General features: G+C 52.8%; 1 protein-coding gene across 5 annotated transcripts in view; it reads left to right on the top strand.

Annotated features, from left to right (window-relative positions):
- DAAM2 (dishevelled associated activator of morphogenesis 2) overlaps positions 1 to 24,997 on the top strand; it is a 137,167-nt gene extending 112,170 nt beyond the window's left edge. For all 5 annotated transcript variants that reach the window (XM_075555157.1, XM_075555156.1, XM_075555154.1 and 2 more), the window contains exons 15-25: positions 826 to 933; positions 4,569 to 4,675; positions 5,568 to 5,652; positions 9,587 to 9,693; positions 9,823 to 9,911; positions 16,097 to 16,265; positions 16,446 to 16,553; positions 18,121 to 18,181; positions 19,376 to 19,507; positions 22,061 to 22,231; positions 22,757 to 24,997. In XM_075555157.1, the coding sequence (XP_075411272.1) occupies positions 826 to 933; positions 4,569 to 4,675; positions 5,568 to 5,652; positions 9,587 to 9,693; positions 9,823 to 9,911; positions 16,097 to 16,265; positions 16,446 to 16,553; positions 18,121 to 18,181; positions 19,376 to 19,507; positions 22,061 to 22,231; positions 22,757 to 22,978 (1,359 nt within the window). In that variant the 3' untranslated portion in view covers positions 22,979 to 24,997. The remainder of the gene's footprint in view (positions 1 to 825; positions 934 to 4,568; positions 4,676 to 5,567; positions 5,653 to 9,586; positions 9,694 to 9,822; positions 9,912 to 16,096; positions 16,266 to 16,445; positions 16,554 to 18,120; positions 18,182 to 19,375; positions 19,508 to 22,060; positions 22,232 to 22,756) is intronic.
- The last annotated feature ends 439 nt before the right edge of the window (positions 24,998 to 25,436 follow it).

Below are 25,436 nucleotides of genomic sequence, written 5' to 3'. Positions count from 1 at the left end.
GGATCAAACCACTGACCCTCCAGTCAGCAGCCAAGCGCTTACCTGCAGTGTCATCGGGGCTTCTTGTTATCCGACTGGGGGTGCTGGCTGCCCCGGCGGCGAGCACCTCCTTCCTGGATCCATGGGGAGTGGACGCAACTCAAAGAGCCTAACCAGAGAATAAGGGGATTAAGCTGAGAAACCTGGAACTGTAGGCCCCTGCCCACCCCCTGCCCCAACCATAGAGGATGCGTTCTTCCCTGGGGCTGACCAGTGGGCACTTGTGGGGGAGTCTTGTAACCTTCGGCACTTGTTCACATGCTGGAGCGTGGGAAAGTGGAAGGGAGGCCTTTGGGAGAGAAACCGATGATGTCAGATAAAGGAGGCTCTGAGCAGCCCGGATGTGTGTTCCTTCCAGTGAGTGACTCTAGCCAATGGCAGGAGCCAATTCCCTGTAGACCAGAGCCTTTGCGGGGAGCTGGGTTTGTGTTCTGAGCACATTGTGGGTTTGTGGGCTCTTTGGAGAGGACACATCCCCTCTCGTCGGGGCCCACCCATCACACCAACACTTCCATTGCTTTTTGGGACATGCTTACATGTGGTGGCCCCACACAGACGGGAAAAGAGTTGGCTCTGGCTTTCATCCTGGAATAGAAAAGATTGACTCTCCTTTCTCTAGAAGGGTGGGGGTCTGAGGGGAGCAGATACCCTCTTCTGAAGATCCAATAGCTTGTACCTTGCAGTGTGGGCAACTGGGAGCGCGAGGGGGTCGGGGGCCACTGAGTGGCCCTGTACGGAAGGAATTTCCCCAGCAGCCATGACATCTTCTCTCTGACCTGCTCTTAGGAGCGTGTCCCCGGTACCGTATGGAATGAGATGGATGACATGCAGATATTTCGTATTCTGGACCTAGAAGATTTTGAAAAAATGTTTTCAGCTTACCAGAGGCATCAGGTAAGACAGCATCCCTTCTGGTAGCTGCTTGGGCTGTAGGTTGCTTCCTTTTCTGCTTGACTTCCACATACATGCCTTGATCCCAAACCTAAGCCCCTTTCCCTCCTTCCCTCTCTCCCTTTCCCCTCCCAACAGCCTTCCCTCCGAGTCAGTGGTTGTTGAGGACACTGAGCTGAATTAGGAGAGGGAAGGGCAAGCTCACAGTATTCGTTGATCGGTGCATACAATGAGGTGAGATTGCACCAGAGTCCAGGGCTGTAGTTCCTCCGGGACCATTCCAGGGGGTGTAACAGAGCCTGCCCCCTGCTCTGTCTTTGACCCTCGGTGTCAGGAATTGGACCTTGAAGTCATGACACTTTTCACAGACCCTCATCTCCCAGTGGCCCCATGAGGCAGCTGGACAGAGGAGGCCCATGTTCCCGGGAAGATGAGACTTTCTCCTTCTGGGAGAACCCTGGCTAAACCCTGAGTTTGCTTTACAGTAGTGTTTCCCTAAGTGGACCATACCACCCCCACCCACCCAGGGATGCTAGAACAATCCAGAGGGTGCTGCAAATACCGACACTTTGTCCTGGGTTGTGGGCTTTATAGTTCAAAAGTTTTTCATTGCCAGAAGGTGCTGAATAATTTTTTTTTCTTCAAGGGAGTGGTAGGCCATTCAATTTGGGCATCTACCCTTTGCAGGCCCTGAGAGCAGGCCCATCATGCCTGGCCTCCCAGGCTTAGAGCATGGAGGGAGAATGGGGCCGGTGCTGGAACAGGGGCCTTCCCCAGGCAGGCCTCCAACCACGTGGGGGAACCACACAGTTGCCCCAAATGCTGCTGCTTGGACCTCCTCCTCAACTGATGGGCCTGCTCTCAGGGTCTCCAAAGTGTAGATGCCCAAATTGAATGGCCTATAAGGAGGGGAGCTGGGGCCCAGGAGTCCACAAGGTCCCGAGCACATCAGGGGACCTTCCTCCCAAGGTCACGGTGGGAATTACCAGCCTCACTGCTTCTATTTGCCGTCCCTCTGGCCTGCCTCCGGGAGGCTGTTACCTCTCAGCCCTATGTTTTTCCTGGTTTTCTCTGCCCAGACTAGGAGTCTGGGTTTGGGGACTGCCCTGGGGTCCCAGGCAGCTTTGGACACTGTGGCATGGCTCCCACTGTTCTGGAGAGGTTCTAGTCTGTTTGGGGCTAAGCCCACACCCATGGAGGACCCTTTCCAAGAGCAGATAGGCCCGAGGGCCGATCTGGTTTGTTTTTCTAAGGCATGGGCCATTGGTTTATTGGGGCAAAGAGTTGAGCACTGGTAATGCCTTGGGGTTCTAGAAAATGATTCATATCATTTCATTGTGAGGCCCGAAGGCATCTGATTCTCTCCTCTCCACCCAGAAACACTGTAGCCCCCACTCACATGCAACCAGCATGACCACAGGCAGAAGCTATGACTGATGGGCCTGGAATGGACTCTTCTGAGCTTCCCAGACTCCCGTGAATCACTGTGCCCCAGGGGTGCCCTCGTGAGTGTTGGGTGGTGGAGGGATGTGTGCAAGTGTGTCCAGCACAGGGTCCTGTTTGGGGGCTCTTCTCTCAGGCCAGAGCTCCAGGCCTGCCCATCCGGCCCCTGTCCCTGAGGTGGAGCTGGCATGGGGTCCAGTGGGGATTCAGGGGGTGTGGTATGTAAACCCAGCTGGGTCTGGGCCATCCCAGTTTGGTAAGTGGAGAAGAGCTGAGAATTAAATGCCCCCTGTTCCATCCCCGTTCCGCTCTTGAGGTGCACTCAGGCAAACCCTCAGGTGGGGGATTGGGCTGACCCAGCCACAGTCGCCCGGCAGGACACACAGTCTCCTGGACTGAATGTAGAGTTCAGAGCAGCAGAGCTGGGGAGACCCCAGAGCCTGTGCCGCCACCTCTCTCTGTCTTGGGGGCTTGGGCTTAGGGTGGCAGGTAGGCTATGGCGGGCAGAGATTCAGCAGGGCTTGAGTTGGTGGCCACGCCCCCTCAGGAAGGGTCAGGCAGGGAGGACCGAGGTGCTGGCTGCACCCCCTGCATCCCGTAAAGGGCAAACCCAGGGTAGCGGGGTAGGGGTGGCTCCTGCTCTTTCCCTGCCTGCTTACAGACAGAGGGCAAGGCCTGAGGGGTCAAAGTCGGAGACACTGGCTCCCCTCCACGTCAGAGGCCATCACCCAAAGGCTTGCAGAAAATGCTGGGAGAGATGCGCTCATCCTGGGGTGGAGAAGGTGCCTCTGCCCTCGCAGCAGATCGCCAGGGGAGGAGAGGGGAGAGCTGGAAGGCAGCCGAAGGGTGGGGAGCTCAGGGGCCAGGTCTGCGTAGACCTGGGAGGGCTGGCCCCACTGGTTCACATGATCGGGAGGAGCGCCACGCTGTCTGCCTTGACTGCATGTTTGCTAGGAGCCATGCCTGTTCAATGCTAACTCTGGTGTTCACCCTCTTGCAGAGTGGGAGGGGGGTAGGGTGGTGTCTCGTCTCGTCAGAACGGGTGGACAGAGTGGCTGCGGGGAACTCCTGCCTGTCCTGCTGTTCTTGAGTTCCCAGACCTCGTGGCTAATGCTGTGCATGTTTAATTCTCTGTTGGCTGTGGCTGCTGCCTGCCTAGGAGCCGATCACTAAGCCTTCTCAGCAGGTGAGTCATTCTTGGGGCTCTAGGCGCCACCCTGCTTTTAACCGCTCTCCTGGGTTGCTGCCCTGCACAAGATCCTGAAGTGAATGCTGGTCCAGCCCCCCTTCTTGCTTTATTACCCATCCTTTCATGGGGGAGGCGGGGAGGGTCCCCAAAGAGAAAGAAGAAGGGAAGGACAGGGAGGCGGTGCGAGAGCCTCCTGCCCATCACTGAACGTCCACTGGAGTGAAGAGCAATCTTTTCGGGTTCTTGTCTCACCCATCAGACCCACAGCAGTGCCATCTTATATGGTTGCACAGGCTGGGCACCGCACCGTTGCAGGGTACCATGCCCAAGGATGAAGATGTGAGGGGCATCCCCTGGGGCTGTCCAGCATCACAAAGTGCCCAGAGTAATAGCCAACCTCTCGTCTACTTCCCCAGGCCTCCAATGAGAAGGGTGAACAGCTCTGACTTCTTAAGTACCCATCTGCTAGGACCCAGAGGAGAGAACGCTGCATGAAATGCTGCCTCTTCGTCATCACCTTGAAAATTGTGGCAGCTGTTACTGTCTCCAGAGTCCAGGATCCTGGACCTTAGGGGGGCTTAGAACCAGGTTCTCACCCTAAGCTTGGGAGAATCTCTGCATAGGGTGATGGCAGTGGGGGCTGATTCTTTAGGGATGTGGTAAATTATATCACATTGCCCCAAAGCCACAGGCACCAGCCAGCCCACACCAGAACATCCTCTTCTCTGCATTGATCTGAGAGGACAGTCTCTGAAATCCCTCCAACCTATTCCCAGCCCAAGGGAAAGTCACGGATGGCTCTCCACCCAGCTCCTCTAGTTCTCCTGTCTCTTTCTTTGCCTCACTTGGCCTTGCTTTTCTCTTCTCTCACCCGCCTGCCCACCTGAGCAGGAGGGAGCATTCCCAGGCTGGTAGAATGCTGGTTTATGGGGTGGTGGGGGAGGCCAGAACACCATGGAAGCTTCCAGACACCTCAGCCTGGTCGCTTTGTTTGTTTCTTTTGCAGAAGGAGTTGGGTTCCACGGAGGACATCTACCTGGCCTCCCGCAAAGTCAAAGAGTTGTCGGTCATTGACGGCCGCAGGGCCCAGAACTGCATCATCCTCCTGTCCAAGTACGCATTTGCCTTGCCTCTGTGTACCCTGCCCCATGCATGGGCGGCTGGTGGATGGGAGCAAAACAGGTGGTCGGACCTGAAGGGGGCTGATGGCAGTCTAGGCTCCCCGGTCTGTCTCTTTGGGATGTGGCGGGGAGGTGCGCACTGGTCTAGAACCTTCTCCCTCCCGGAAGCCCACTCTCAGCAGCAGCACAGAGCTCTGCAAACAGGAAACTGCCCGATGGCAAGGACAGCCCTGGTCAGGGCCTGGCAGCTGCATTGCTCTAAGCCTGTGGAGAGCCCTGCTGGGCTCCAGCCCTGGAGCAGCATGATCTCAGGCCAGAAGCATTTCCCGGGGCCTGCAGAACAAGCAGGGCAGTCTCTAGGATAACAGCATGGCTTCTGTGCAGGACCGCCTGCCTGAGCCTGGGCCAGAGGGCACTGCCCTCCCACTACTATTCTTGGTCCTGCCTCCAGCCAGCCCTGGGACATCCGCCCTCCCCACCCTCCCACTAGGCCCCAGGCCTCAGTTGGTGGGGGAGATGGGGGAGGGGCGAGTTCTGCATTGCCAAGGAGCCAATAGGTAGGCCTCTGGAAGGGACAGGGAAGGGCTGTTGAGTGGGAGGGAGGTGTGTTGGGGAAGGGGGCTTCTCACCCTCCCCACTCCGAGACAGCAAGAGTAGCTGGACCAACTGTGTGGGAGCTGGGGCTCTGTCTCTGATGGAGCCTCTTTGCAGAGACTAAGCTAGTTCAGGACGGAGTGACTCCTATCAGTAGTGTCATCTGAGAAGCGGCCCTGTCCGTGGGGGCCTGAGTTAGCACTCCAAAGCAAGGCTGGGCTCTACCTTGCAGAGAAGAATGGTGGGCGCCTGGCCAGGCTGCTCAGAGAGGGGGTTGGGTTTGACCCTAGGCTGAAGCTCTCCAACGAGGAGATCCGCCAGGCCATCTTGAAGATGGATGAGCAAGAGGACCTGGCAAAGGACATGCTGGAGCAGGTGAGGACTCGGAGCGGGGAGGGAGGGGAGCTGAAGTTAGGAGGTGGCCAGAATGCTTTCCATCAGCACACAGAGAGGCTGAGATTCTTAGGTCAGTGAGAAATCGGGCTGGGGAGAAGGGTAATGGAAATGTCCTCAGGCCAACTTAATCTGGAAGGAGGCCAATCAAATCTTTTTCAGGGGCCCTGGAGGCCCCTAGAGAGAGCCATGAGGGTCTATCTATTATGAGTTTCAAGGCAAAGTGAGGATGGCCTGCAGTCATATCTTTCCCAAATCTCTCCCACCCTGACTTGCGTCCTTTGAGAGAAACCTAGAAGAGACCAAATAAAAACACCATGAAGATTGGATCTCATTAAAATGAACTACTTCTGTTCCCCAAAAGGCAAAGTTAAAAAGACTCAAAACCTCTGCCATCAAGTTGATTCTGACTCATAGTGACCCTACAGGACAGAGTAGAATTGTCCCCTAGGGTTTCTGAGACTATACATTGTGACGGGAGTAGACAGCCTGCTCTTTCTCTTGAGGAATGGCTGGTGGGTTTGAACCTCTTACCTTGCAGTTAGCAGCCCAATGCTTAATGCACGATGTCACCCAAAACTATAACAACTCGATGTGACTCATAGCAACCCACTAGGACAGGTAGAACTGCCCCTGTGGGTTTCTGAGACTGTCACTATTTACAGGAGTAGAAAGCCTCATCTTTCTTCTGAGGAGCAGCCGGTGGTTTTGAACGATTGGCCTTGTGGTTAGCAGTACCATGAGTAACCACTATACCACCAGCACTCCTTAAGAACACAGTCTCTAGAATAAAAGGCAAGCCAATTGCTGGAAGAAAAAATTGCAACACAGGTAGTCCCTGTGGTTTGAGTTACCATGAACCACAAATATAATCTTTTTTTTGTTGGTCCATCTTCTTACTAGTAATCATATGTATAGGCAGCAGTCCCTGGATTATGGATGAATCTCATTCCTAACTCTGTCTCAGAGTTGAATTTGAACATGAAGTCACACAGTTAGCTACAGTTCATGTCTAACTTCTGTTAGTCAAACTTTTGTCTCTGTATGTAGTTAACCTTTCTGTGCACAAAAACATTAAAGAAACACTTCAGACACATTAAAACATCTTGAACATAACAATCATGTTTTATATGCCACAAATAAGTGCCTGTGTAGTATTATGAAACATTATGTGTACCTCAAGCTTTTCATGTAACAGGATTTGTGGAAGCAAATTTGAAATTCCTGCTGGCCTTAAGTCAGAAGTCGATGGTGATTGTCTGTACTAGCTACAGAGTGATAGCACATGATGTGATGATGCTATCAGTCTCACATGCTCACTGCAAGATGTTCCCAGATCCCACAGACAAATAAAGATGAGATGAGTAAAGAGACCGATGTTACAGGCAATAATCATGAAAGCAAAAGCAAATATGAACAGTAAAAGTCTTCAACTCGTGTAGAAGTACTGACTTCCGGTGGAGGCACCAGAAAGGAGACCCGCTGTACATCAGGGACTGCCTGTACTTGCTATATCTAGCAGAGCCCTTCTATCCAGAGTATCTTCAAATAGGTGAGAAAATTAACATCCATCCAAATTTTAAAATGAGCTAAAAGAGGATTTCCCAAGGGCCAAGAAGCAAATGACAAGGTGATGAATGTGAATAAGCATCACAGAAAGGCACTCAAGCCACAACGACATAGCACCGCACAAGCACCAGAATGGCTGAAATGAAGGACTGGCCATGCCGAGCCTTGGCAAGGGTGTGAATCACCTGGGTTTCTCTCTTGGTCCCAATCCCTCAGGCACACAATTGGACAGTGCCTGATAAAACTGAACATACACCTACTCAATGGCCCGGGAATACTACTCCGAGGTATTTGCCCAAGAGAAACCATTACAAAGAGCCACTAACCAGCAAACACAAGACTCAGAATAACCCAACTGCCCACCTATGGGAAGATAAAGCAATAGGCTGTAGTATATTCTACAGTAGACTACTATTCAGCAAATAAAAAAAAAACACCATATGGATGAATCTCAGCTATATGTTTTGTGTAAGAAGCCAGGCATAAAATAGAACGTAAACAAGAGTCCATTGATAGGAAGTTCAAGGGCAAGATAATCTCAGATTATAGGACTCCATTGAGAGGCTGTCTTGGGGCAGGCAGGGTGCCGCGCTGTAGTGGCAAAGGGGGCTTTCTGATAGATAGGACTCTTCTGTTTCTGAAGTTGGATTGTGGCTCAGTGAGTACAAGTTTGTGTCTAAGAATAAAGCATGCATTGGACGGTATAGCTAGAATGGGTGTTCATGCAAGTTAGATCTCAGTCCTGGAGAATGACGAGGCTTTCTATTCCCATAAAGAGTCACAGTCTCAGCAGCTCACAGGGGCCAGTTCTACCCTGTCCTACAGGGTCATGATGAGTCAGAATCAGCTTACTGGAAGCGGGGTTTGGCTGATATCTCAGTAAAATGAATTTAAAAAGAAGAAGGTCATCGAGTCGAATACTTACGACGAATCCAATTCACCGTATATGTAAGTCGTATCTCAAACTAAGAAGGCAGAGCATGTCAGAGCCAGCGTCCCTGTCATTGCCCTCATCAGATGGAGGAAACCAGGTTCTTTATTGAATTTTTTTGCTTGTTTTCTTGCACCAAATTCTGTTTCTTTCTTTACTTGAATTGAAAGATCATTTTATTGGGGCAACAGCAATCTAGCTGAGAGGAATTACTAAGAGGTAGGGCGAGCGTGATGGTGGGGCAGGAGGAAGGTGAAAGGAAACAGGAAAGATCTAGGAAGCAAAGCTATGGATAGAGGTATAAACATAGGTGTGTACATATGTAAATGCATTAGTTCATAAAAACAGAGGTATTGGCCCATGTACATATACTTAGAGTGGATGGACCTTAGGCCTCTGCTCATGCCCTCCTCAATGCAAGAACACTTTATTCTAACAAACTGGCATTCTGTGATGCCTCCCAGCATAATCGCTGAAGACAAATGGGCGCATAAGCAAATGTGGTGAAGAAAGCAATGATGCCCAGCTATCAAAAGATATAGTTTCTGGGGTCTTAAAGGCTTGAAGGCAAACAGGCAATCATCTAGTAGAGTCAACAGCCCACATGGAAGCACACCAGCCTGTGTGATCATGAGGTATCGGTGGAATCGGGTAACAGGCATCAGAAGACCCCAAACAAACAAACCAATAAAACCATAGTTTTGAGCATGAGGGGGGTCAGAGCAGAGACTCAAAACCCATCTGTAGACTATGGACATCCCCTCACAGAGAGAAGGGATGAGTCAACCAGGGTGCAGTATAGCACCAATGAAACACACAATATTCCTCTGGTTCCTCGAGACTTCTTCACCCCCACTGTCCTGACCCCAGTCCTGCCTTTCACTGAAGGCTAGACCAGAGCATGTACACCGGTACAGAGAAGCGATAAGACCTCAGGACACATGGAATCCAGGAACAAGAATGGGCGTAGCAATACTAGGGAGGAGGAAGGTGGGAAGAGGAGGGGAGGAAGGGGGAACCGATTGCGACCATGGACCCATAACCTCCCGCCCCCCCTCGGGGGGGATGAACAAAGAAACTGTAGGGGAAGGGAGACCTTGGTTGGTGTGAGGTAAGAAAATAATAATAATTTATAATTTATCGAGGGGGTCGTGAGGATGGCAGCGGGTAGAGGAGCTGATACTACGGGCTCAATAGAAAGTAAATGTTTAGAAAATAACGATGGCAACATATGTACAAACATGCTTGATACAATTGATACATGGATTGTTTAAGAGCTAAAAGAAAGCAGGCTCTTTAAAGCCTCTCCCGCCCCGTCATGAGGAGGGCCAGCGTTTGGGCATCTCCTCTGTTGCGCTCTACCTGTGTCTCATCTTCTCACCCGCTTCCTGTCTGACCTTCACCTGCTCTTCGCAGCTCCTGAAGTTCATCCCGGAGAAGAGTGACATTGATCTCCTGGAAGAGCACAAGCATGAGATTGAGCGGATGGCCAGGGCCGACCGCTTCCTCTACGACATGAGCAGGTGGGCAGGCGACCAAGGAGGCTCTGCCCAGGAGAGGGTGGGAGGGGGCCGGGCAGGTTCAATGGGAGGCAGCCTCTGGAGCTGGGGCAGGGGCGGGCCACCTCACCTTGAGTCTCACCACGCCCGCAGGATCGACCACTACCAGCAGCGCCTGCAGGCTCTCTTCTTCAAGAAGAAGTTCCAGGAGCGACTGGCCGAGGCCAAGCCCAAAGTGGAAGGTAGGGCTGAGCACCTGGAGGAGGCAGCAGAGAAAGTCAGGGGTGGGGTGGGGGTGGGAGGGGAGCCAGTACTGCACTTTCCTTATCCTCTGCTCCGGAGAGAAACCAAAGTCCAGAACAAAGTCGGAAACCATGGTTACTGTAACCGGAAGCACTTGTTTCTATCCGCTCCAACAGCTTTCCCACACCTCAGCAGGTGAACTCGCCCAGGTGGGAGGTTCACCCCAGCAGGGGAGAGACCGGGCTTCTCCAAGAGTGACTGGGTAGGACACAATTCACCAGGCTTTACAGCACCCACATGGCAGGGACTGAGTAGTTAGCTCATCCTCGTGGAGTTCACAGCACATGGGGCAGATGATTTGAAATGTGAGCGCTTCAGGCAGCAAGGAATTAGACTGAGGGTTGCCTGGAAGCTTCCGAGTAGGGGAAGTTGGAGGATCTCCTCCCAAGACAGGCCTTCTCCAGATGAGACCTTTGTAATTTAATGAGCACTGTGTAACCCCCTCCCTGGGATGGCTTCATTTGATCCTCACTCCAACACTCTGGGCGGGGGCTGTTAGAACCTGTTTGCCTCAGTTCTCTCGTCTCTAAAAGGGGGGTATGCTAGCTGCCAAGGCCTAGCTCCTGGGGGATGCGTGCACCAGGAGCCTCTGAGTGATGCAGAGTTATTGTGCTTGGCCCTAACCAAAAGGTTGGAGCTTTGAGAGGCCCTCCAGGTGCACCAAACATGCCATCCTCAAAACCTAATCTTCTCTCCAGTCCCGCATTGCATCAGGGCCCTCTGTGGGGATGGCAGAGGCGGAGGTGGGGCAAGGTCTGGCCCTCAAGACAGTGGGCAGACCTGCAGAGCCCTTGAGGGGGAATGCAGGAGAGGCTGGGAGACCCACTGAGTGGTGACGACCTGGTCAGCAGAGAGGAACAAGAGAGCTTGCGTCCTGGAGTGGGAGGGTGCCAGTCTGGGGCAGAGCAGAGCACAGGCCCCCTCTGCTGGACACCAGGGCCTCTCAACACTCCTAGGGGTGGCCAGTCCAGAGAGTGGCCCTTTCTTGGTATCTGAAAAGCTATTGTTTGGGAGGACTCTGGGAACAGAGGGGGGTCTGAAAGGGCTAGGACCAGACACTTTCAGTAATCTGGACCCTGCTGCCCCTCATCACACACACACACTCACTCACTCACTCACTCACTCACTCACTCACTCACTCACTCACACTCCTGTTTGGCTGGGGAGAGTGAAAGAGTTCAGCAGTGACTTAGCAGCTGCTCTTGGTGTCTACAGGAGTGATGCCATCAGTGATTGTGTTTGATTCCTGACCCCAGGGGGGCTGTTAGAGTCCACCCAAAGGCACCTTGGGAGAAAAGCCTGGTGGTGGACTTGCCACCATCAGCCACTGAAAACCCTGGGGAGCACAGCTGTCCTGTGACACGCGGGGTCACCACCTGTCACTTCGTAATGAACTGGTTCAGCAGCCCTCAGATCTGCCAGGCATCGTCCCGCCCTGGAGAAGGAGGGAATCCTTGTCTTTGTCACAGCTTTCTTTGCTCCTGCCACCCTGCCCTTGGGGGATGGATGTGGCACAGAGAAGGGGTTCAGCCCAGGACATGCATGCTCTCCTCTTTGTGTTGTGAATCTGTCCAGCAGATGTAAGCATTTGCCTTTTGGAGCTCTGGAACCAGAGTAGCAGAGCCACCAGGTAGCTTTCATCTCATCCAACGTGCTGTTCTCAGGAGCTCACTCCCGAACTACCCCCGAGTTAGCTGGGATCGGAGTTAGCTGGGATCAGAGTTAGCTGTGATCGGAGTCAGCTGGGATCGGAGTCAGCTGGGATCAGAGTTAGCTGTGATCGGAGTCAGCTGTGATCAGAGTTAGCTGGGAGTTAACCGTGAGTCTCCCTTTCACATCAAGTTCGGCAGTGCAGGAGGCGTTGGCACAGCAAAGAACTCAGACAAGCAGTGCTCTGCCCTAGCAGTGGTTGCTCCCTTGAATGGTGTCTGCCCTCTGAACGGTGGGCTGGCGACGAGAGACCGTAGAGACATTTATTCTCTACAGGCAGGTGAGTGTGCCTGACTGGGCCATTAGCCCATTTCAGAGGTTCCCAGACTTATTTGGGCTGTTACCCCTTCTCAGAAAAATGGTTACTCAGCACCCGCCTGGCAATGAGAATATTTTGTTCTATAGCTCGTACATCAGGATACAATGTAGGTGTCTGCTTTTGCAGGGCCCCCTGGATCCAGGGAGCACTATCGCCTACTTTGAGAAACATTGGTCCACGCAATGTATTCAGTCATGAACATATTCATCACAAGACTCAGTTCAAGAAAAATATATTCATGAGTATATTGATAAGAAATTGGTTTGGTTGAATTTGGTGAGTTGGCATTTGGTTCACTGACCCAGAGACCCTGCTGGGGTAGGGGTGACCATAGCCCATTGGCCTGCTGGGCTAGGCCTACTCTTAGTTTTTCTAGGGCTGTTGCCTGGAGAATAAATAGATCATTGTGAATTAAAATGGGGGAAAGGCAGAGTTGTGCAAGGGTTGGGACTCGTAGTCCTCCTTCCAGTTATTTCTGGAAATGTTCCTGGAGGAACTAACATGTGGTGTGTCCCAGATGACTGATGGACAATTAATGCCCAATGAGGCCTCGGGGTCAGAAGACCAAAGCCAATTCACCAGGTTTTCCGATTCCTCTGAATGTCTTCATGAACATATCCTTCTGGAATCTGTTTTCTTGTGAATATGCTCATCACTGAGTGTACCAAATCTGCTCCACATGATGAATGTAGTCACCGCCTAGATTCCAAATGAATATGACTGCACATGTAAATACATTTGATGGGTCTATTCTTGAATGTATTATTTTATGAATTTAAGCAGAACAGCAGCATGTCATGCAGGGCATTCCCCATTTTACACGGATTTTCTGGAACATTTACCGTGCTCTGTTTTGCCAATATTGTAGACTTTTCAAGAATTTTTTCTCAATGTTCTCAAACAGCTTATCAATCTCCGAGAAACGATGCCAACTGATAGAAATTGCTGAACACTTTTGTAAGGAGGGTTTGAAAATGCGCTTCTCAGTGAAATGTGGCCCTCCACAGAGAGCAGTGCGCACATCAGGAGAGCGTACCTGAAGAGTCACCACAAAGGGCACCCCCCTGTGGCATCCATACCAGGGCTCAAAAATGGGACATCTCCAGCCTCTCAGGTTGCCCTTCCTCGCGCCCCTCTCCGCCACCTTCTCCATGTCCCCTCTTCACTGCCGGGTTGGTGTTGTCTGCGTTTGGACTGCATGTGATTGGAACAGTACAGCATGGAGCATTTCGTGCTGGCTTCTCTGACTCCGTTTTGGTTGGGAGCTCTTCCGATTGATACCGCTTGTTGGTTAGTTGGATCTTCCACGCATAGCAGCTCCACACGTGACTCCGTGGTATCCTCCCCCTCCCCCCGACCACTTGCAGATTGGACCATTCTGATCCATCCCATAGGGCTTCCTTTAGCTGATTCGGTGGGTAGAGCAGTAGGCCTTTCTTCCTAGTTCTTAGTCAGAAAGCTCTGCAGAAACCCATTCTGCATCATTGCAACACGTGAGCCTCCTCTCACGTGTGTTACTGCTATGTGCCATGGAACTGACCCTGAATCATAGCAATTCTGTCTCATAGCCATGGAGTCGACACCCACTCAGTGTCCCTGTAGGGCAGAGCAGAACTGCCCCTGTGGGTTTCCAAGACTGTAACTCTTTACAGGAATAGACAGCTTCATATATCTCTCTTGGACTGGCTGGTGGTCTCAAACTGCTGACCTTGCAATTAGCAACCCAATGTATAACCCACGACAGCACCTGCTCCATGTGGTTTTCCAAGTGGGAATTTTTATGGGAGCAGAGTTCTGGCCTTTTGCCTAATGGAGGGCTAGTGTGTTGTAACCATGCCCTACTGGTTAGCAGCAACGTGGTGAACTATTCTGCTTCCATTGAGCTGCTATTGTTGACTAGCAACTGAGTGCTTAACCACTGGGCCACCAGAGCCAGTGAGAAGTGGCAGTGATTTCTTCATTTTCAGGGCTATGTTTGATTTCAGTGGGGGGTGGGGGGGGGAGGATATACCATGCTTTACAATCTATTCATAACCTTCCCTAAAAGTCCTGAGATCAACCCATATCTCCTTCAAGAGAAACATTCACATGACTGTTTGGGCTCATGGCTTTTGGTGCACAACTGTATGTGTCTCTCTTGGGCGATGCTTCTCTTGGGCGATGCTCAGTGGCTTGGTTAGACCATAGAGTGTGTGTGTAGTCAACTTCAGGAAATATTGACACACCTTACTTATCATCTGTTTGGACAGTTGTGTTTTTAACAGTAATTTATTTTTAATTGCCTTTGAACATTTCTACAACCTTTCAGTGGCTTGTCTTTGTGTGTGTGTGTGTGTGTGTGTGTGTGTGTGTGTGTGTGTGAGAGAGAGAGAGAGAGAGAGAGAGAGAGAGAGAGAGAGAGAGAGAGAGAGAGAGAGAGATACCAGCATGTTAAGGACTAGTTGGCTTGAAAGGATCAAAGATCATAGGATGGCTTAATTTTCTTATCCCCACACTCGACATAGGAAGCACATTATAGATAACCTGTGTTGTGGTTCATTGTCATTGTGTGGGTTCCAACCCATGCACAACACAACAAAACGCTGCCTGGTCCTGCGCTGGCCTCACAATTGTTATGTTTGAGCCTTTTGTTGAAGTCTCTGTGTCACTCCATCTTCCTCTTTTTTTTTTTTGCTGTCCCTCGACCAAGCATAATGTCCTCTAACAGGGACTGGTCTCCCCTCACAACATGTCCAAAATATGTGAGACGAAGTCTTGCCATTCTTGCTTCTGACTATTAGCAGCCAACATTTCATTGTAGGTCTCATGCCCCCATTCTTCAACATCCCCCATCAATACATCATAGGGGAGAGCAGCCAGAACATTCATGTCAGTATGAAATACTGAAGTTTAGGGTATTGTTAGATCTCCTAATTTTTATTTGCAGCAAATGTATTATTTAAAGCAATGCAGGAAATTGTGAAAATGCTTAAAGACTGCAAAAAAGTAGAAGCTGATTTTCAACAGGTTGTCCAGAAACCTGTTATATAAAAGCAAGGTCACCATCCATTGTAAAGCACATCTTCCCTTTATAGAAGGAGTCTGTCTGTGAGACAAGAGCTGACAGCTCAGCTGCCAACTGAAAGGTCCAAGTCCACAGGCACCGCAGAAGAAAGGTCAGATGATCTATTTCCAAAGAAATCAGCCACAGAAGACCCCGTGGAGCGCAGTTCTACTGCAACACACACATGGGGACATCATAAGTCGGCATCCACTCCATCCCCCCTGGTGCAGATACGAAATGAGAATGCCTATTCGAATGTATGACATGTTCTCATTAAACCCACCCCTCACGTATTGACCAGTCATTATGTGAAACCTGGGATCATGTGAAAATGGAGGATGATGACATCAGATCACAAAGTGAAGGATCCCGACATCACCATTACACAACTGCCAGATTATACCATAACGGCCAGAGGACAGCGTTCCATGGCTCAGTCAAGTGGATACACAACCTTAATCTGCACAGCCAGTATTACTCTTGTCTCGTGTCTGGGTAAAATATTGAGAGAGAAATTTTTATGATTGTCATTAATGTAAAATGTTGGATAATGTGAAAGTCAATAGGTGAGGAGCAGGTGAATTGATGGGAATTATGTTTCTCCCAAGATCCACAAAATACGGTATTCCACAACAGGCATAAGCAGTACCATACTGTGTGAAATTCCACCATATAAACTTGAATTGGTAGATTTATAAAAGTAAAAGCATTGTATGTGTGAATATATACACAGAGAAATATATTGATGCTCTTTAAACATATGCAAGAAAAAAATGTCCTCAGATACATTCGTAGAAGACCCGGCATATTCAGAGTGGGTTCTTTGTCCCGTTGACGTTTGGTAAATCAGTCGGTTTCCTTGGATACTGGTGGGTGTGGGCAGGTGGAGCAGTAGGTCTGCTGCTGAGTGAATGGAATCGCTCACCCTCAGAGAGTTGAGGATACTTGTAAGTCCACTGTCTGACCTTTGTGGCGGCATCGTCCTGGGGCACAGGGTAGCTGCTGCCCTACCCCATCTGTGTAGGCCTCTGACCTGTCCCTTCACCCTGCAGCCATCCTTCTGGCCTGCAGGGAGTTGACTCACAGCAAGCGTCTGAAGCAGATGCTAGAAGTCATCTTGGCCATTGGAAACTTCATGAACAAAGGGCAGCGTGGGGGTGCCTATGGCTTCCGGGTGGCCAGTCTCAACAAGATCGCTGATACCAAGTCCAGCATCGACAGGTGGGGGTCCTCTTGTTTCCTTCACTTCCATTCCCCCCTAACTCCCCCCTCCATCTCCCCTTCACCTGTCCCATATTTCCTGAACCAACACTCTCCTAACTAATGCCCAATGCCAGTTTCCTTCTGACCTCATTCCCGGCTTCCTCAGTCTCTTACCGCTGACCTGATTTCCATCCACAGAAACATCTCTCTGCTCCACTACCTGATCATGATCCTGGAGAAGCATTTTCCTGACATCCTGAACATGCCCTCGGAGCTGCAGCATCTTCCAGAAGCCGCCAAAGTCAAGTGAGGCCTCTCTCCAAGACCCCTTCTCCCTGTAACCACACATAGTCCCATCTGCCTTTCTCCTTCCGGGCCTTCTCTGGGCAATTCCCCAGGGTGTGCTCTGGGAGAACCATCTGCGGACCCAGTGATAGGCCTGAGACATGTTTCTGAGACAATCCCAAGAAGCACCAGCAGTGGAATGAAGGCGAAGTGGCAATCTCAGGAGTGTCAGTAACCAGTTCCCACTGCAGGCAGGTAGAGCCGAATCCTCCGGAGAAATGCTGTGTGATGGAACAGCACTCAGTCCAGGGATCCGTCCCAGAGCCGGGGAGCTGGAGCAATGATGCACCATCTCCTGTCAGTCGTGGGTTGGAGTACCAGGGGGAACACATGGTAGGAGCCCTGGTGGTGTAGTGGTTATGCGTTGGGCTGCGATCCTCATGGTCGGCAGTTTGAAACCCCCAGCAGCTCCTCGGGAGCAAGACTGGACTTTCTACTGCCATCAGCAGTTAGACTTTCAGAAACCCACAGGGGTCACTATGAGCCAACATTGACTCGACGGCAGGAAGTGAGTTCAGGGGAACACAAAATTCTCAGGCTGTGAGTACGGGAAGTGTAGACTGGGATACCCGGAAAAGGGGTCCACACAGATGGCTGTGAGGGCCAGGTGCTACCGCGGAGCAGTCCATGGAGAGATGGCGGGGGCACCAACATCATCTGCTGTCGGTTAGAAATCGGACCTGAACATACGGGTTGGGGGATGTCACCTTCCAAAGGGACAGGGACATAGCGGTGTGTGCCAGCAAGTCGATTCTGATTCTCGGTGACCCGTGTGACAGAGTAGACTTGCTCCAAAGGGTTTCCAAAGCTGGCATCCTTGGGGGAGCTATTTGCTAAGTCTTTGCTCCCAAAGAGTGACTGACTAGTGGTTTCCAATGACTAACCCTCCAGTTAGCAATTGAAGTCACCGGCGCTTCTTGGTTAATAAGCCCCAAACCCAAACCCAACTCACTGCCACCAAGTCCATTCTGACTCCTGCTGGCTATAGGAGTCGTCCTACAGGGCAGGGCACAACTGTCTGAACCCCAAGTCTTCATGGGAGTAGAAAGCCTCCTCTGGGTAAATGGCTAGCATGCGTCAACAAATGCAGGTGCACACAAGAAGTGATGAGTTTATTATCATTGCCTGGTGAGGAAACACCGAAACCAACCTCCCTGCCATCCTGTCAGTCCTGACCCATAGTGACTCCATGGGACAGGGGCTCCTGACACTACCTCCATACGGGCGTAGAGGTAAAGAAATAAATGAAAGGAAGGGAGGAAGGGACAGATGGAGGGACGGAGGAGAAGACAGACAGGCAGAGGTCATGCGTGGGAAACTTTCTGAGCTGGAAGAACGTGTAGAACACGCGAGTCTCACCCATGTGATTTTCTAGACGCACAGGGCACATTGGTCAGTAACCAGAGCAGGGCCAACATGGGCCCACTAACTCCCAGGCCATTGCGGCTTGGCACTGCCCTCTCTGGAGTCACCTCCAGCTCAAGTCGAAGCCCCTAACCCTCCACCGCCTCCCCATGTCTCCCCGCAGCCTGGCCGAGCTGGAGAAGGAGGTGGGCAACCTCAAGAGGGGCCTCAGGGCAGTTGAGGTGGTGAGTACCCCATCCCTGCCTGTCGGGTGTGGGTTCGAGGGGTATGCTATCAGAGGCGGATGGCTGTCACTGGGCCAGGCAGCAGCAGAGCTCCCTTCTGGTTCACAGTGGGGACTCAGAACCCCTGCTGGCATGATAGAGACTGACAGTGGGTATGAGGAGCCCATAGCACACTGGAAAGGCTGCTCAGATTATCTGGCGCTTCCACGAAGCTCCCCGAGTGGGACCATCTGGCTGAGACTATGTGCCTGTCACTAATCACGGTATCTATTCCCCAGTGGGGAGGAGGGAGCCGCGAGTCTGGCCCATGCTGCAGTTTGAGTCATGTGTGTGTACGAGGGGGACACCCATACCCGCCCAAAGCTGGCCAGGGGCGCAGAGCTCACAGCGTGTCACAGGACGGCAGTTACCAGAAGCTCTTCCACCTTCAACCAGGGGGCCCCCGGGGGCGGAGCTCTGGGCTGGAGACCCAGGGTCTCTGTTCTGCACCATCCCTGTACCAATGGCTTCCCCCCGGACACCATGGCTAACAACGGGGATGTTTCCAGCCTTGGTTACCCACACCTTACCCCCTCCCTTGGTCCAAGGAGCTACAGAGCTTCCCCATTTCCCCGGTGGGTGGGGGTGCACTAAGAGGAGCTTGGACTTAGGGAGTAAGGTGAAGCGTGAGAAGGTTGTTACCACTCACTGTGGCTGGGGCAGGGGAGTGGTGATGGGCAAATTGACAGCGAAGGAAGGGCTGTCTACCGGCATCTCCACAGCGGTAGCAGTAGCAGCAGTGTCAGCTAGGAGCGATGGGACTCTTGCTTTAGCCTCTGTTGTCCACGGGAAGCTCCCAGAGACTTTGGGGAAAGGCAGGTGCTCATGGGGTCTGGGGTGGGACCTGAGACTCTGCATTTCTGACAGGCTCCCAGGGAATGCTGGTGTTGCTGGGTCCAGCCCACACTCTGGATTGAGAGGCTCTTAAAGAAGCAGTGGTAGGGATGGAGAGAGAGGTAGCGCCAGGGTTGACTGGCTGCTCTCCCACAGCCAGGGCTGCCCTCAGAAGGTGGAGGCTAGAGGCTAGGCATGTGCACCCTTTCCAAAGTAGCTCAGTGCCTGGTGAGTGGCAAGAAGGTTGGGGACCAGTGACCCCTGCCTTCCTGACTCTCACCAGACACCAGACTAACCGGCCCCTCGGTGCCTCCTCTTCAGGAGCTGGAGTATCAGAAACGCCAGGGGCGGGAACCCAACGACAAATTTGTTCCAGTCATGAGCGACTTCATCACTGTCTCCAGCTTCAGCTTCTCGGAGCTGGAGGATCAGCTCACGGAGGCCAGAGACAAGGTAAGGGAGTCCCCAACCCACAACCTGACCCCAGCCTAACCCTGACCTCCAAGCCCCTTCATCTCAGTCTGACCTCTGCATAGCTCCTTCACCCATTTCTCCTTTTGGCTGACAAAGAGAGAGCCACGGGGCTTTCAGGAGCTACCCAATTCCTTCATCCCTATGATAAAATTCACCATCACAGGGACCACACTAAGCAGTCTCACAACTCACTGTCATCCAGCTGATGCTGATGCATAGCAACCTCACTGGACCAGCCCTTTCCCCTGGGAGGAACCCCTAGCATGGTGGTTATGAGTTGGGCTGCGATCCACAAGGTCAGCATCAATTCAATGGCATTGATGTTGGATTTCTGGCTCTCCCCAGGAGTGGCTGGTGGCTTCAAACCGCTGACCTTGCAGTTAGCAGGCCGATGCGTAACCGTTATGTCACCAGGACTTCACATATTAAGGTGGTAACACAGGATTTATTTCAATACCTTGCTGTAGGCTCATTGGAAGGTCATTACGATCCCAGCTGACAGACATGTAAACTGGGATTCAGCGAGGTTAGGTTGCCTGCCCATGGAGATGCATTAAAAACCCAGCTCAAGAGAGAACTCAGCTTTGGACTCAGATACTGTTTCCACCCCTCACACGTGGGTCACATGCAATGCCAAGTGTGGGTCTCTTCGCGACTGTTGAGTGGGCTGAACGAGAGACTGTGGTCGCTGGTTGCCATTAAGTCAATTCCAGCTCATGGTTCTCCCCTTTGGCCAGAGTAGAGCTGGCTGGGGTGATCAGGCCTGTGACCTTTAGGGAGAAGATGGACGGGCCTGTCTTCTGACGTAACTCTTGGGTCCCTACTGTCCATCTTTCAGCTAGAGACGCCACCGAGGAACTTCTGAACTAGGGAGAGGAGCGCTCAGGAAAGGTCAGGACAGACTGCTACATCTCATTAGAAAAAAGCTAACACCCAACTGACAGCCACTGAGTGGATGCCGACTCATAGCGACCCTGTGGGACAGGGTAGAATGGCTCCTGGGAGTTTCCGAGACTGTCACTCTTTTTTTTTTTAATTATTATTTTTTTAATTTTTTAACGTTTTATTAGGGGCTCATACAACTCTTATCACAATCCATACATATACATACATCAATTGTATTAAGCACATCCATACATTCCCTGCCCCAATCATTCTCAAAGCATTTGCTCTCCACTTAAGCCCTTTGCATCAGGTCCTCTTTTTTTTTCCCCTCCCTCCCTGCTCCCCCCTCCCTCATGTGCCCTTGGTAATTTATACATCATTATTTTGTCATATCTTGCCCTATCCGGTGTCTCCCTTCCCCCCCTTCTCTGCCGTCCCTCTCCCAGGGAGGAGGTCACATGTGGATCCTTGTAATCAGTTCCCCCTTTCCAACCCACTCACCCTCCACTCGCCCAGCATTGCCCCTCACACCCTTGGTCCTGAAGGTATCATCCACCCTGGATTCCCTGTGCCTCTAGCCCTCATATGTACCAGTGTACAACCTCTGCCCCATCCAGCCCTGCAAGGTAGAATTCAGATCATGGTAGTTGGGGGGAGAAGCATCCAGGATCTGGGGGAAAGCTTTGTTCTTCATCCGTACTACCTCGCACCCTGACTAACCCATCTCCTCTCCTAAACCCCTCTATGAGGGGATCTCCAGTGGCCGACACTTGGGCCTTGGGTCTCCACTCTGCACTTCCCCCTTCATTCAATATGGTATATATATACACATATATTCATTTTTTTTGCATGATGCCTTATACCTGGTCCCTTGGGCACCTCGTGATCGCACTGGTTGGTGTGCTTCTTCCATGTGGGCTTTTTTGCTTCTGAGCTAGATGGCTGCTTGTTCACCTTCAAGCCTTTAGGACCCCAGACACTATCTCTTTTGATAGCCGGGACTGTCACTCTTTATGAGAGTAGATAGTCTCACCTTTCTCCCGAGAAGCAGCCGGCAGTTTCAAACTTCTGACCTTGCGGTGAGCAGCCCACAGTGGAAGCACTAGGCTACCAGAGCTGGTACTTTTTATCGGTTCCCTTTCTTAATGCCCGTGAAGTAGGTTTCATCAGTATCCCCGTTCGACAGAGGAGAAAACAGAGGCAGGTGTTAAAAAACCAGTCTAATCATCAGGTGACCTCTGAGGTCCTTTTGAGTTCCGAGTGGGAAGTTCTTGACTTTAGCAAGGGCTTCCCAGAATCCACAGCCTCCTCCCTTGTTCCCTACACTGAACCAGATGCAGGGCATCCCATACCTACACCCAAACAGTGACTGTAGGCTGAATGCCAGGCAGCCCAGGGCCCCAGGCAGGCTTCTGCCCCTCACCTTCCAATGCCACCTCAAGCAATTCTTTTACTCCAATTGCTTTCCTTGCATGATAAGGGGCCTGTCTCCACCCCTCCATCCTTGCTCCTCCCCCCTCGCCCCCACTCCCCACATGCCAAAGCTCTCTAGCCTGGGACTGAGCTCTGGGCTGGCTGGAGCCCAGCTAGCCATATGTCTGAGTCCTCACCGTGGGGGACCCACCCATTTCTCTCCCCCCTCTCCAGTTCGCCAAGGCTCTGATGCACTTTGGGGAGCAGGAGAGCAGGATGCAGCCGGATGAATTCTTCGGCATCTTCGACACCTTCCTGCAGGCCTTCTCCGAGGCCCGTCAGGACTTGGAGACCATGAGGAAGCGGAAGGAGGAGGAGGAGCGGCGGGCACGCATGGAGGCCATGGTGAGGGGGCTGGACGGGGCTGAGGGCAGAGAGGCTGACCCCGGGGGAAAGGGGACCTGCACGAGGACAGGCTCTGATTTGGAGCCTCTGGAGAGAGAAACCCTTCTGGGTTGAGAGAGAGGGTCTGAGCCCAGCTTAAGACAGGAGTGAGTTGAGAGGCCAGGGGCAACATGGGAGGCAGAACATGGGCTCAGCTGATAAATAGCACAGCAGCCCTGGTGGCTGAATAGGTTATGACCGCCAAGTCAGCAGTTCAAGACCAGCAGCAGCTCCAAGGGAGAAAGACGAGGCTTTCTACTCCCGTAAAGAGGGACAGCCTTGGAAACCCACAGGGACAGGTCTACCCTGTCCTCTGGGGTCGCCATGAGTCAGAATGGACCTGGTGGCAGAGTTGAGTTTTGATGAACAGCGGCAACCCTAATGCACAACCCGGAGCAGAGCCCCAGTGGGTGGGCTGCCATTTGGAGAAGGATTGGCCTGAGACTGCTCCCCACCCACTCTCCTCCACCCCCCCCCCCACCCCAGCTGAAGGAGCAGAGGGAGCGGGAGCGGTGGCAGCGTCAGCGGAAGGTCCTGGCAGGCACCACGCTGGAGGAGGGCGGCGAGTTCGACGACCTGGTGTCTGCCTTGCGCTCCGGGGAAGTCTTCGACAAGGACTTGAGCAAGCTCAAGCGCAGCCGCAAACGATCAGGGAGCCAGGCCCTGGAGGTCACCCGGGAGCGGGCGGTAAACCGGCTAAATCATTGACCTGCAGGACTGGCCACAGCAGGCAGCCGGACCACAGGGACCAGGACCAGAGGAGCTGGGTGGAGGCTGTGTGATGCTGAAACCGTGTGGTGCTTGGGGCAGAGCCCTGGGCTGGGCCCTGGGGTGGGGGATATGTGTGTGACTGGACCAGGGGTCACTCACACTTGCCTTAAGGGGGCTCCTCCCAACTCCCCTTCCTATTTTCTCTGCAGCCCAGGAGTCATTCTCTGAGGATGACTTGGGGAGTCCCTGGCTGGCCCTAGGCCCCTGGCCAGGTAACCACAGGAGGAGGGGGCCCTGCTTCCCTCCCCCCACCACCAGCACCCACATATTGGCACAGGATTCTTCCAGACCGACACCTGAGGGCCTTGTGTACCTTGTCCAGATTCCATATGCAGCGGGGACTAACGTGCTGGGGTCTGTGAGAGCCAAGGTGAGGAAATCCTGGCCTCCACCCCTCAGCTCATCCCGCTGAGCTCCTGAGCTGGGGCGAACTTCCTTCTGACATATTCCAGAAGAGGATGTAGAAAAGATTGGGAGCACGCTGCAAAGACAGAAGCCACTGTGCCTGTATCCTACGGCCCAGTCCATGGCTCGGCTCTCCTGCCCTTCCCTGTCCCGCCTCCATTGTGATCTAGGGATTTGGAAAACTCACCCAGGCCTTCCATCAACTGTGGATGGATCTGGTAACAGGAAGAAGTTCCAAGAAAGAACCACCCTCCTTCATGGTCCTATCTCATAGCTTGAGCACAGGGACCCTGGAACACCCCCTTCTCCGACTCCCCCACCCCCGACCCCCGGACAACCTGAGCACTGTCGTGATGTGGAACAGTGACCTCATCCATCACCGCCCGGGAGTTCCTGAGAGCCTTGAATGCCATCTCTACCCATGAGCTCCCTGTTGGACCACTTAATGTCACAGATCCCAAGGCCTGCCGTTGCCACCTGACCTCTCTCCTTGTCCAGCCTATGGGAGGGGATCCTTTTGAATCACCAAGGAGTCAGTTCCTGAGAGGGTCCCAAAGGGCCATGTCAGTCCTAAGCCACTGAGAGTAGGGCGGGGGTGGGGGGGTCTGGAGAGAGAAGAGCTGGTGGGGAAAGCTGGGGGTGTGGGAGGCTGGAGGAGGAAGGTTGCCTTCCCTGGGAGCGCACGGCCTGAAAGAGTTCAAAGAAGAAACCACAAAAGGGTGGTCCCGCTGCCCTCCATCTCTGCTACCCAATCTGGTTTTCCACCGGACTTCCAAGGAGCACAAAAATCCCATTCTTTGTGTCCACATCTACCTGCCACTTTGCTCATCCCAAGCTGTCCTTGGAGCACAGACATGGGAGGGCTGTATCCAGACAAACTTTCCCTTTCATCCTGCGTCTGGGACTAGCCCTGCCTGACTTCTCATTGGCCACCTCCTCACTCACCAACCCTCCACCCTCCCCACTGTCTCTCAGCTCCCTACATAAGCCTCTGACACTCAGGGCATCGCCATTTGGACAGACTGGTGGGCTGGGCCCACTCTCCGGCTGCCTATCCTCTGTCATTGCTGGGGTGGGGCCCACGTGGCCGTGGGGCAAGAAACCCAGGTTTAGGGAGAGCCCAGCACGTGTGTTGGTTCGAGTGAGCGTGTTTTGGTGGGAGGTATCCGAGCAAGTGTGAGCCTGGCTGGGACAGGTGTGGGATCCCAGGTGAGGGCAACACGCAGGCTTCCAGGAAGAGCAGCTGCAGAGAGCTTTGGTGTACCCATGGCAGGGCATGCCCAGGGGGTCCTGCTGCAGGAAGCCGGGGTTCACAAGTTTGAGTGACACCCCCCCGCCCACTGTCCTCTTCCAAGTTGCCAGGGCAGAGGCACTAACCTTCCAAACCCTGCCATTTCCCCACCCTCACCCCCCACCCCGGAAGACTGGGGACACGCCAGCAAGGACAGAGGATGCAGAAGCTGTTGGTGACACATTCAAGCTGCAGGACAGCAGTTTGAGCTGTTTACAGAGGGCGAATACAGGATTCCAGGGGCCAGGCTCCCCACCCCACACGACTTCTCTATTTATTGTTCTCTAGCTCTGGCCAAGGGCTCTGGAGCCAGCGGCTTTGGCAGCCAGAGAGCCAACAGTGCCTTGGGTCATGGGCCATCATGGTTATGTCGGCAAGAAGGGGCTGGCGCCCCGTGGGGGCAGCTGAGCTGGTCCTTGCTCTGCCAAACGTGGAGGTCTCTGACATGTGCCCCAAAGCCCCGCTCTCACCGCCCCTTCCCGCACCACCTGCCACCTTGGGAGTAAGTCCTACCCACTGCCTAATTTCGTGTCTGGTGTGGATGTCCTCGTCCTTTGGGGTGGACATGGCAGTGGGGAGGACTCCAAGCAGATGGGAAGGAGCCTGGGCCAGCCTTTCCCATTTCTACCAAATGGGGCAATGTGGCCCCCTCCCCCACCTCTTACCCGTGAGGCCTTCATGCCCACACTATTCTCACCA

This window comes from Tenrec ecaudatus, chromosome 7, assembly GCF_050624435.1.
Source record: "Tenrec ecaudatus isolate mTenEca1 chromosome 7, mTenEca1.hap1, whole genome shotgun sequence".
In the NCBI taxonomy this organism is placed as follows: Eukaryota; Metazoa; Chordata; class Mammalia; order Afrosoricida; family Tenrecidae; genus Tenrec; species Tenrec ecaudatus.
This window is presented reverse-complemented; position numbering and strand designations above follow the sequence as displayed.